Source organism: Morus notabilis, unplaced genomic scaffold (genome assembly GCF_000414095.1).
Source record: "Morus notabilis unplaced genomic scaffold, ASM41409v2 Scaffold193, whole genome shotgun sequence".
Classification (NCBI taxonomy): Eukaryota; Viridiplantae; Streptophyta; class Magnoliopsida; order Rosales; family Moraceae; genus Morus; species Morus notabilis.
This window is the reverse complement of record NW_010357324.1, coordinates 222,144-234,876: the sequence shown is the minus strand read 5'-3', so window position 1 is coordinate 234,876 and position 12,733 is coordinate 222,144. Positions and strand designations below refer to the sequence as shown.

Genomic DNA, 12,733 nt, shown 5'->3' with positions numbered 1-12,733 from the left:
AAAATCACATACAAATCGATCATAATGATCTTTAGAAGAAGGTAACACCATGATTTATGAATAAAATCCGCCCAAAACTTTATCCGAAAATTCCATTCCAGACTAAAATTTTAATGATGCCATGACATGATATGAACGAATAAAAACAACCTGCATCATGACAATAAATAGGGGAGCCAATATAATTGAAACAATGTTATTTAGTGTAATTATTTATGTAAAAAATTCAATTATTATGTATCCATGACGTGACGATTTCTGTGAAATTTTAGAAATCCATCATCAATTTAAGACTTCCAAAGTTGTCAAAAATAAAAAATATTCATGGAGAAATTTTTTTAAAATTAACACTAACGTTTAGTTTATGGATTCAAAATCATCATTTAGAATTATTCTCGTTTTACGTGTGTTTTTTGTGAGAGAAAATACTGTAACGAACCACGAACCATGATTCGAATCATGGCACGAATCTCCCTTCCAAATGTCCTCCATCTTTATTTCTGCCTTGTTGGCACTCAATCTTGAAAGTCTATAAAAAGGCCGTTTTGGTCCCTTAAAGAAAATCAAATACAAGCCAAAGTTTCCCATCTCTCTCGCCCATCTCTCACCAACCCTGGTTTCTGCATCTTCTCTCTCTTTCCAACTACAATTACCTTCACTTTTTCATCTCTTCAAAAATGGTGCGTATTATCTCTCCTCTTCTTCTTCTTCTCCTTCAGCTTCTCCTTCTTTGTCGTTTTGTTTTTTGTATTTATTTAGTTAATCATTCACTCTTTTTTTAATTTCTTGGAATTACTCGCTTGTTATTCTTAAATAAATGAAAAGAAGATATATTTGACGTCAAATTAGCTAATACATCCCAATTAAATTGGTACTAAAAAAAAAATTAAGTTGGTACTAAAAAGTAAGAAAACAGTAAGAATGCTCTTGTTGTGAAAAACTTTGTGGATACATATAAAATGCTCTATTAAATGATCAAATTTTATCTTTATTATTACCATCTACATATGTATATATATACATATATGTATATGTGGCCTGCTATATAACATAGATATGCAACCGGCAGCTATAGATCGTGTCGATCACCTAAGTGAAAGAAGGGTGCCGGTCGGTAGATATCGTAGTCACTCAGGTGACTCTGGTGACCGGCAACATTTGAACGATGCGATTTTACGTTAAAAGAAAATAATAATAATAATAAAGAAACAGGTTAAAGAGAAATATCTGAAAGGCATGGTCCATTTTCATTTTGTAAACAGTTTGTTATTTCTGGAAATTTTGTTTCTGTTGTTTGTACTACAAAAATACAAATAGGAGCCAGATGTAATCTTCAACACGTACACACATACATAATATACTATAATGAACGGTTGACGGTTCTTTTCCTCTCATGATCGTTTACTAGAAAATGTGTACGTAAATAGATGATATACATAGCAATAGTTATTTAATTTTTTTTCCTTTTTTTTTTTTTTTGTGCTTGGAATATGTCGTAGGAAAAGGAAATGCAACGCTCTCGATATTGTCCTTTTGTTGACTTGAGATGAATATTTAAGTCGGAATGTGGCTTGTCTTCTATAATTTTTTAGGACGTCTCTTATTTATTTATTACTTCTAAATATATTTGAGCTGACGTTTGAATGATAATTAAGATCAATCCAGGGCTAGTTTTTTTTTTTTTTTTTTTTTTTTTTTTTTTTTTTTGGTGAAAGAGTATATGATCTATATGCGTGGTAAATAATTAGCCAAAGAAAAATGTTTTTGAGGTGACTCGTAATATATATGTAGACCCCCACTTAGGTTCTAAAGCTTGTAGCGCCTACAAACGAAATAAGTATTACCAATAAGTCTGCCTTCATTAGTTTCTATTTTTTAATTAAAGGGAAATTTAAACTTCCACTTCAAGTTTCTAAGAAAAAAAAAAGTAAAAACAACTTGATTAGTGTAATTAAGATATATATATATATATATATGTATATGTTTGTTTGTATTTTTTCTTATCTTGATATTTTCTTATTTCAACAAACGCTGCTGAAGAAGTATGCCATGCATGCACGGGCAGCCCCTAGTAGGCCACTTGTGCATGCTCCAAAATTGATTGTATATTGCATATGTCTTTATAGTAAATGCTGTTTTTGCCTTACATATTATCACCGGTGGCTTTTGAATTATGGTCATTCTTAGTTCGCTATTTAAACTTTAAAAATTTTTATTTTATTAAAAACAAATATATAAAAACCACATAATTATACTTAAATTTCTCTTTTTTTTTTTCAATAGAAATTCTTACAAAATGGCTTAAATATTTGGACAAATTCAAAATTCAAGGGGTAAAATAAGAGTTTTGAATATTTAAGAAGTAAAGTAAGAATGATCCAAATTAACTTTAAGCGGCACCAATGAGATTAATTTTAGAAAATCAAAAAATAATAAATAAATAAATAAGAAGGTACGGAATTTGAAGTTTGAAGGTACGTAATATTTTTTCCTTTCTGAGTTTGTCTGCACAGTTTTTGTTTGTTTTTGTTACTGTTTGTTTGTTGTCGTATTATTTTTCGTTAGGAAGAATTATTATTGCCATTCATTGTCCACTACACAAAATTTACATCCTCCTAATTCGCTATTATAGGTTTTAATCTTTCGTTGTACTGTTATACAGTATTTTTGAAATAAGAACAGGACACAGTGATCTATTGAATCCCACGTGCATCTAGAAGCATATATTCTCACCCAATAACTGATTACAAGTAAGCGCTGAGGGTAACCTAATAAATACATTCGTTTTAACTATTCCCACTATATCTTTTTTTTTTTTTTAATAGTTATCCTAATGACTAATGAGTAATATTTCTCACAACCATTTATAGAGTTGTAAGTTAGGGCTGGACCAATGCTCAAGATTTCGGCCAGACCTTACCCGCATAAAAATAAGTCAGACTAAAGAATCTAAGGCCTCGTTCATTTCACCGATTCGAGTTTTCAGTTCTAGGTTTCTACAGTAAAAAGCTCTCAGAAAATGTCACATCTAACTTTTTTTACTACAGTAAAAAGCTTTCTGAAAATGTCACATCTCGACTCGAATTGAAAACTCAAATCTGCGAAGTGAACGAGGCCTAAATCTAAAAGTCACTCTTTATGCCGGTTTTGCTCAATCCACCTTTTTTTTTTAGAATTAAAAAAAAATCCTAATAAAGTTTTGGATTGGCTCGGCCAACTAGACTAGTACAACCATTTACTCATCTGAGTAGAATTGACTCAACCTAGTAAAGAAAGCGAGTCAGATCATATGGCCCGAGTTTATAGTTATGCTCCTTCGTATGTATGAGGGTTGAACAATGGACAATTTTGTGATTAAATATGCATTGCACATAAATATTTGATGATAAGTTTGAAACATTTTAAAGGCTTAATAAATTTATTTAGGGTCACTTACTCTAACACCGTGTTAATTTATTATTTTTCTAAAAGGTTAAAATATTAGAAGGTGGGAGAATGTAACTTTTTTACATTAGTTATATATTTTTGAGTACTACTTATATAATTTTTAATTTTTTCCCTCCTATAAGTGTTCTTAAGTTGTTAAGTTATTGTCACGTACAGGTTTATTGCCAAGGTGTTAACAACTAATTGGTTTTGCATATATTTTGATTTCACATGTTTTGTTGACCTAATTTTGATGCAATTTTTTGTTGAAAAACAATGATGCACAATAATTATTATCAAGAAAAAATGTTATGCGTGATGAGAAAAAGAAAACTATTTGTTCAATGGTTTGGGAATATTACGGTGTTGTGCAGAGCACAGAGTGGAAGGTGGAGACGCAGATTGTTCTCTCGAAGCCATTGTCGCTAAAGGGTGGCTCTGATGATGATTACAGTGCACCTAATCTTATCCAACGGATTCTCAGTCTTTTCAAAAATATACGGCCAGGATCAGATCTCACTCGAATGCAGGCGAGTAACTACTCATTTTATTTTCTTCTCTTTGAAGTATTTATAACTTGTTTTTCTGATTTTTTTTTACAGAAATAACACATTATACGCACGGAAACTAAGTATTTATAACTTGTTTTTCTGATTTTTTTTTTTATAAATTACTACAGAAATAAGACATTATACGCACGGAAACTAAAAGATATTTGTAACTTTCATGACATCTCTCATCTATCAATTTTTGTAGCTCAAAACTGTCCCCCACATTATGGTCTTTCTACATATTCTGGTTGTTTGTCTTTTATATCAATTTAAAATAGATATGAAAATGAAAACCAGTCACTTTGCTAGGTACAGTTTTATAATAAATGAAACATGACAGTGAGTATTACTTGACAATAATTTCACACCTAATACGTGTGGCAAATAAAGACGAAGGACTGTATTATGATTTATCGAAATATATAAACATATAATATACATATATAAAGAGGAAGTATTAGTTTGCTATTAGATGTTAAGATAGTTGGCATGTTTTAATCTTCCTGAAATCAATTACACTTTCTCTTCATATTCTTGCGTTTGGTTGGTGGATTCGTGTCATAATTTGAATCATGGTTCGTGGTTCGTTAAAATATTTTCTCTCACAAAAACACACTTAAATCGAAAATGGTTCTAAATCATGATTTTAAATTCATGAACCAACGTTACTTGTCTATATATATATTTATGTGTAAAGGGATATATAAGAATGAATGAGCGAGATGCATATTCATTCCTTCCGGCTTTCCCACGGCACCGTGGCTGCTCAGTAATTGCCAAAGAGTCAACACACAATGAAGTAGATATGTAATTCTCAATATGGACAAAGTACAGGGGCTGGCCATAAAAGTTGATCAAGTGGTCACCATAAGTTTACAGATAAAAAAAAAAAAAAAGAAAAAAAGAAAGAAAAAACCTAGGCACCTTAACTAAATTGTGTGTTATCATACGTAGCATTGCACTTATCCTAATTTTCACAACTAGTCATAATTCTTTTTCTTTTCGCATTGAAATGTTAGGTATTGTCATAAGTCTAACGATTATACGATTTGACATGACATGAGTAATTTTTTTTTTATGAACGTGTAACTTTTTGGTGTGTATAGTAATATTGAAGCAAATTTAATATAACTTGTGGTAGATGATGGTAGATTTTATTTTATTAAGTGTTACACGAACGTATAAATTATGTTATATTTGTCGAACTGATATGGTCTATCTCATCAAACTGAAGACATTTCTTAAAATGTTATGGTGAAAGTGTACATGGGAAATCAAGTTATTGATATGGTTGTCTTTTTTTTTTTTTTTTATGAGAAATCAAGATTATATTTTTTTGAGTATTACATGAACGTACAAATTATAATATTACAATGACAAAACAAAAAAAATGTTACGTTACATTTGTTGAACTGATACAGCCATCACCAGGCTGAAGAAATTTCTTAAAAATGTTACAGTGAAAGTGTAGAAAATCAAGTTATTAATATGGTTGTCCCCTCTTTTATCCTCTAATTTAATTTCAGCTTCCACCGGCTTTCAACATACCAAAATCACAACTTCAGTGTTATGGTGAGTCAATGTATAGCGTTAGTGATGATTTGTTGGGAAAATGCAACCGAGGAGAGACCCCATTGGAGAGGTTTATAGGGGCAGTAGCATGGGGAATTTCAACTCTACGTCCTTTGATCTTTGGTGTTGCTCCATACAACCCAATTCTTGGTGAGACCCATCACATGTCTAGGGGAACCCTCAATGTCGTCCTTGAGCAGGTAATATATATATATATATGTATATATATATATGAATTTCTATTTTTTGTTTTATTTATTTCCTCTTCCCTGATAGAAAGGCAACTTCTTTTTTTTTTTTTTTTGGTGTGAAAAGACCATCTTTGCTTTTCTTGACATAAAAATAGAGGTGTTGGACCACGATCTAATATTGGTCTTTTTTTTTTTTTTTTGGGTGTGAAAAGCCCATCTTTGCTTTTCTTGACACAAAAATAGAGGTGTTGGATTACGATCTAATATTGGTCGAGACAAAAAAACATTTGTGTTGTCATATCACATTTATAAGCTAATTAGTCTTGTCACATATTTGTGTCTTTTAGCTTAAAAGATTCAACTAGTTTATCCCTTTAAATAGAATGTCCTATATAGTCCATTTATGCGCATGTTATCTTTCCTTTTTTAGGTAAATTTATTATATTTTAATAAATTGAGTGGGGTTAAGTGGGAGTGATGCCAGTTGTTCTTTGTGTTTCTTTTGATGAAAATAATATATCTTCTTGTCATGCACTAAAGCTTCATATGTCACAATAAGGACATTTTTGTCATCTCAAAACCTTCAGAGGTTACTTCTACAAACTCAAAACAACTTTTTGTCCTTCTACTTAAAAAGTAAAAATCTCATGACTTCGTCATTTTACTATTTAAGTTTTTAATTCGGATTGAAAAGTGAATTTATGTGAGAGAAAACATTATAACATAAAATGTTGAATATGAATTTTTTTAAGAAAAAATATTATAGTAAAAACTTAAATTGAGATTAGAATTAACAAAATAAACGAGACCGATCTAATTTTTTGTTGGATAAAAAATTCTTTATTACCATATTAGGTCATGTACATAATAAACTGTTGAACGTCCTAAAGAGGTCGGTAGTGTTCAACATCACATATTAATAGAGAGGACGTTTCATTTTCTATTAATTATAGTGATTAACACTAGTGGTGTGGTCCCCAAACATTTTGTTAGAGTTCTACAGGAAGAACAAGAGCCCTTTTATTTTTCACAAAATCGATCGATGACTTATTTTCAGTTTACAAGAAGGAATAAGGAACCTACATACAAATTCTCTAAAAGAAACCTAGATATCTCTAGCTAATCTATAATATACTCAACAAGTTGTATGTAAGACCATCTCAAATGTAAGTGTAAATGCCTATTATATATTTGGCATAAAAAAGTATGAAGCATGCTATTTTTATTTGTGTTACAATGCATAATGCTATTTAAAATACTAAATCTATTTTTTCCTATCATTACTAACCTTTTAAAGTTTGACTTTTAATTTTAAAATAATTAAAAAATGTAAAAGTTACAATGATAAAATGAAAAATAATATCAACCAATGGGAATCAAATGTATTTGGTGGTAAAATTACCACAAAGTATAGCATATTAGAAATTTAAACAAATAACATTACATTAGAGGGTGTTTTTTGCACTCAAATTTAAATCACAATTGGCACATCAAATATAACATTGCATTGAAGATGCTCTAAATCTTCAACACCAATGACATTTCATTAAGTTCCTTTTTAAAAACTTTTCATTAAGCAAATAGAATTTTGACCTAAACTAATTTTCCATTTAAAAATACCCTTTATAAATCTATAGACAGGTCATGATCTGTGGGTATACGAAGCCTGATAAACTTGTGACATCCCATATATATATATATAAGAAAACCTTGAAATTCTCTGGTGCCACAATCTAGTTCCAAAATTTTATGGTACAATATTACCCCTCTCTTTTTTCTTTCTTTTTTTGGTTAAATATTTACCATGAAATAAGTCTAGTTTTTTCTTTAATTATGAATATTTCACGTGTTTCACAAGTTCTTAGTGAGGGAATTGCTTTGTAGAGACCTTTACTTGGCAATTATTCGCTAGTGTTTGTGCTTAATGATCTTATATCTATTTGTTTTTTAAATGAATAATACTATTTATCCCAACTCTTTACTAGTTGGGACGCATAGTTTGTAGGGAGAAAGAATGAAATAGATCAAGATTTAAGATGAATTAAAATTAATAGGCCAATAGTTTATATAAGTTAATAAATAGGTCAAATTACTATTTTTGTCCATAATTTATCTGGTTATGAACCATAACTTGATAAGTTATTGTCTATAAATCACAGTTTTTATCCATAATTTGTCTGACTATGAATCATAACTTGACAAGTTTGTCCATAACTTATCTAGTTATGAATCATAACTTCACAAATTATAACCTATTAATTTCTATAACTAAAAATTTGCCTATATATTTTCTTAAAATTTTCATATTAGCCTATTTTCTACTATTTCCTAGTTTGTAAAACGCTTACGTAGGGCAGCTCAAGGCCCATCCTACTATCACCTATGTGTCACGACTTTTGCAATACGTACAAAGCATTTTTGTGTCGTCACTTCTTGAATTACTAATTGAAAGCACATGCTACGTGTGTAATATTTAACATGCATTCAACGTATTACATTTTTTTTAGTACATAAATTTAAATCTTTATTTAAAAAATTTTATTTTTTTTAACTTATTATTTTTCAAGGGTTTAGTTTAGTAAAAATTAAAAAAAAAATTAAAAGAAAGAGAAAATAGAAAAAGATAAATCATGGAAATGTTTTAAAAAACAAAGAAAATAAGAAAAAAAAAATGATGTCTTTTAAGGTCTCGTTCACTTTGTGGATTCGAGTTTTTAATTCAAGTTGAGATGTAACATTTTCTAAGAGCTTTTCACTGTAGCAGAAAAAGTTAGATGTGACATTTTCTGAGAGTTTTTTACTGTAAAAATTTAAAACTGAAAACTCGAATCGGTGAAATGAACGATGCCTAAGTCTTCTTATAGTGACACATATTTTTTGGCTTTTTTTTCTCCTTTTTTTTTTCTTTTTTTTTCTTTTTTTTGGAAAGTTTTTGGCTCTTTTATGTACGTAAAAGATTCATTTTTTGTCTTCATTAAACATAAATAAGTATAAATATTGCAGGTACTTCAGTGGAAACAGAAGTGAATGGAACAAGGCAGCTGAAGTTGTTGAATCATGGAGAAACTTATACGATGAAATGTCCGAAGCTTGCAATTAAATTTTTTCCGGTGACTGGGGTGGAGTGGGTAGGTATTTGTAGAATACGATGCAACGAGACAGATCTCGAAGCTGAGTTATCGTACGGAGGAAGATCCTTTTTAGGTTTTAGAGGGAGTCCCAATTCAATCAAGGGAAAGATCTTTAATTCATCTTCGTCAAAACTTCTTTCTGAGATCGGCGGCCATTGGAATAGGTAACTCAATTATCAGAAATGAAAAACACTTTTTTTAGAAAAATTAGCTAAATTATCGATTTTTTTTTATTTTACGAAAATGACTCCTCTTTTTTTATTTTACAAAAATGACTTCTTCTTTTTTTAAGGAGTCAATCAGTGATTGACTCACAGTGAATCATTGACCCATAATTTATCAATAATTTTTCATTAATAAACTTATAATTTGTTGATTGAAATTAATTAATTATTAATTGATTTTGGTTCATTATTAATTGATATTGATTAATAATGAAGAATTATCAGTGATGAACTAAAATCAATCAGTAATTAACTACTAAGTCAATCAATAATTGACCAACAAATTAATGAAAACGGTCAATTTTGTAAAAAAAAAAAAAAAAAATCCTGGGTCATTTGTACCGAAATCTTTTTTTTCCTTTTGTCGTTCAAATATATAAATCTAATATTCACCCATCTTTTAATAATTTTAAGTATGTCAAAAGAATGGTTACTAAATCTATTTGAGAATCAGCGACCAAACCGTCGCGTAAAACAAAAAATAATTGCTTTTTTTTTTTTTTCTTTTTTCACGAACGTTAAATCAAGCATTATGCACATGAATCTTGTTTTCGGGATAAAGTTTTAAGACTTTGGAGTTCCTTAAGTTTTTTAATTTTTTTTTTAATTTTTTTTTTGGGCAACAGAAGAGTACATATAGTCATTATCACAATGCTTGTAATAGAGTTTTGTACTGAATCTAACCATCAAGTTAAATTAAGTAAATAACATATTTTAAAATTATTTAAAATAATTAATAGTTTATGTAGTAATTGAATCATTTACCTCATAAATAATTCATTTATAGCTAGTAAAAATATTTTTTTCACGTAAAAAGAATTTTTTCATGTAAGAAAAATTTTAAATTTTTTACCACGTAAGTTATTTTTACCAATCATAAATTATTCATTTACGTAGTAAATGATTTATTTACTACGTAAACTGTTATTTATTTTAAATAATTTTAAAATCTATTATTTATTTAATTTAGTTTTAAAAGTTTACTATTTACTGTAATTTCTCATAATTATTCTCCATTCCCTTAAACAGAACCAAAGTTTTATTAGCCGCAACCAATTATTTAATTTATTCGCCTTCAACAATATATAATATGTCAACAATTAAAAAGTTTTTCGTTTATCTTCACTGCAGTACCGTCACGTTGAAGGACCTTGAAAGTGGTAATGTTAGAGTGATATACGAGGCAATAGAAGTAATTTCTGGACTCAAAACTCCTATTGTTAAGGATCCAAAGGTAACTACCACTAATTGTATTCTTCTTTACTCATTCTTTTATGTACTTTTTAGTTCACAAGAATAGTTTCAGACTTTCAGCCTTTTCACATATATAATTTTTACTAATTACTAATTATTAAACGAGGACACATATATAATTTTTGTTGAGTGCGAGCAGAATTATAGGACGCGTTTGAATTTCGTTCCAAAATAATTTTATTTTTTTATATGAAAATAAAAATAAAAATGTTTTTAATTTTTGACATAAATCATTTTTGAAAATGCGTTTGGTAGTTCTATCAAGAGATTGCTTTTAGTATAAAACAACTCATTAATATCGCTCTCTCTCTCTCTTTCAACTTGAGAGAGGAGAAAAAATATTTCTCTCTCATTTTAAACTAAATCAAAAAATCGTTTTTATTTCTGTTTTTTGTCTTTATTGCGCCAAACGCCGTTTTGAAAACGTTTTCATTTTTTTTTTTAAATGTGAAAAATAAAAATGAGATCAATTCTAAACACGGCCATAATTTTCTTAATTTAGTAGTGCCATTATTAGAACTTTCCAATAATTTGCATTCAATATATATATATATATATATATATTCTTTTTTTCAAAATCTCATGTCTCATTATAGTAATGTAGCTCCACATAGATAAACACATATATACTTTACTAATTTATATATTTGTGTATAGTAACTTGGACGTCATAATTTGTGTGTGTATATATATATATATATATATATAGGCAGTGTGGGCAAGTGAGTCAGCCCTAGTGTGGAGTGAGGTGAGCAGAGGAATCCTAAGCAAACATTGGGGAAGTGCAAGTGAAGCAAAGAATGCTGTTGAGGAAAAACAGAGGAATCTCTTGAGAGAGAGAGAATCAAGATGTGAAAATTGGGTTCCAAAGCATTTTATTGTGTCTTATAGCAAGGAAGATGGGTGGAGTTGTTTCCCTTTACAAAAGCGTGTCCCACCAGCTCCCATTGTTGTACCGATTTAACGGTTGATCGGCTAATAATTAGTGAGGCTTAATCTCACTAATCGTCTTTAATTAAATTGATGTTTAGTGGGTGTGCGAGTTGTTTTATTTGTATTGAGTAACCCGAGTTCAAGTCTCGGGGGATGCAATTAACAGAAAAGAATTCTCACTAATTGCCTTTGAAGAAATAAGAACGTTATTTCATGAATATTTCACAATTTAGCACTCAAAATTTAGTGGACGTTTAGTTTATGTATTTAGAATTATGATTCAGAATTATGTTTTGTGAGAGAAAATATTATAACAAATCACGAATTATGATCCGAACCATGACACGAATTCACTAACTAAACGCACATTTTCTTAAACTCAATTAGTTATGTTTAGTTGGTCGTGACACCAACTTTCGTTTGAAACTTTTAACGGAAAGGGTCACCTGTTCCTCTTCTAAGGGGAAGAAATTCAAGGACTAAAATTAGTTATATAATATTACCAAAAAAAAAAAATCTAGGACCTTTTTGATATTTATGCAATCTGAGAGAAGTTATCATCCAAGTTGACACAACTAGTTACATTTAGATTTTATATATACGTAGCGTAGGTCATCAAAGTGAATTCTTTTCCATTAATTGAACAGAATTATTGCCAAATGAAAATCACAATGGCCTTAATTTGTCAAATAGTAATATATCAATATCTCTACTTGTAGAAACCTACTTTGGTTATCAAGATAAATCATCTTTTAACTGAGCAGTAGTCCACAATGCAATCATAAAAACTGCAAGATAATATATAAAGAATGTTTAAAACCCTCAAAATATTAACTCCTAATACTATTAACTAATTGGAAGTATGTGTTACATAATGCTAAATTTAAATTCTTGTGAAACAAAGTGTCAAACATATTAAAATAACTGAACATGAAATAAATTAACGGAAGCATTTAGTAGTATATACTTATAAATAATAATTTAATGATTTACAAAAATATCATCAATGCCCCCAATGACATTAAATTCTAGATTTATTAATGGTTGATTTAATTAATTATGATAAATATTATCAGTCAAAACAGATGAATGACTTTAGTTAGTTGACGATATTCAAGAGAATAAGGATTCTTATTGTCACGGTCCAATCTTTTCATAACGCGATTATGCAGCACTTAACACTCAACACTTTCTTAATGCTAAGTCAGTCTTTCTAACCCCAGGTAAAGAGCAAGAGAATAAAGAAAAAAAGCTTTACTAACTCCAAATAAAAGGATTACAAATGAGGAAGTTGTCTTGAATGGATCCATGGGGTTTCCATCCATGAGAATTGATCCTAAATGAAGACCCTTCCTCCTATTTATAGGTCAAGAGATCTCCTAATATGAATTATCAAGATCTTCATAGAATTATACAAGCCTATAAACTTCTAGTAAACTTCCTAGTTACAT

General features: G+C 29.4%; 1 protein-coding gene across 1 annotated transcript; it reads left to right on the top strand.

Moving 5' to 3' along the window:
- Positions 1-583: 583 nt before the first annotated feature.
- LOC21399874 (oxysterol-binding protein-related protein 4B) lies at positions 584-11,510 on the top strand. Its single transcript, XM_024168568.1, has 8 exons — positions 584-680; positions 3,801-3,956; positions 5,504-5,749; positions 5,826-5,829; positions 7,445-7,492; positions 8,744-9,035; positions 10,227-10,329; positions 11,059-11,510. Exons 1-8 carry the CDS (start codon positions 678-680, stop codon positions 11,311-11,313), a joined length of 1,107 nt encoding a protein of 368 aa, XP_024024336.1. The 5' UTR covers positions 584-677; the 3' UTR covers positions 11,314-11,510.
- Positions 11,511-12,733: the final 1,223 nt, after the last annotated feature.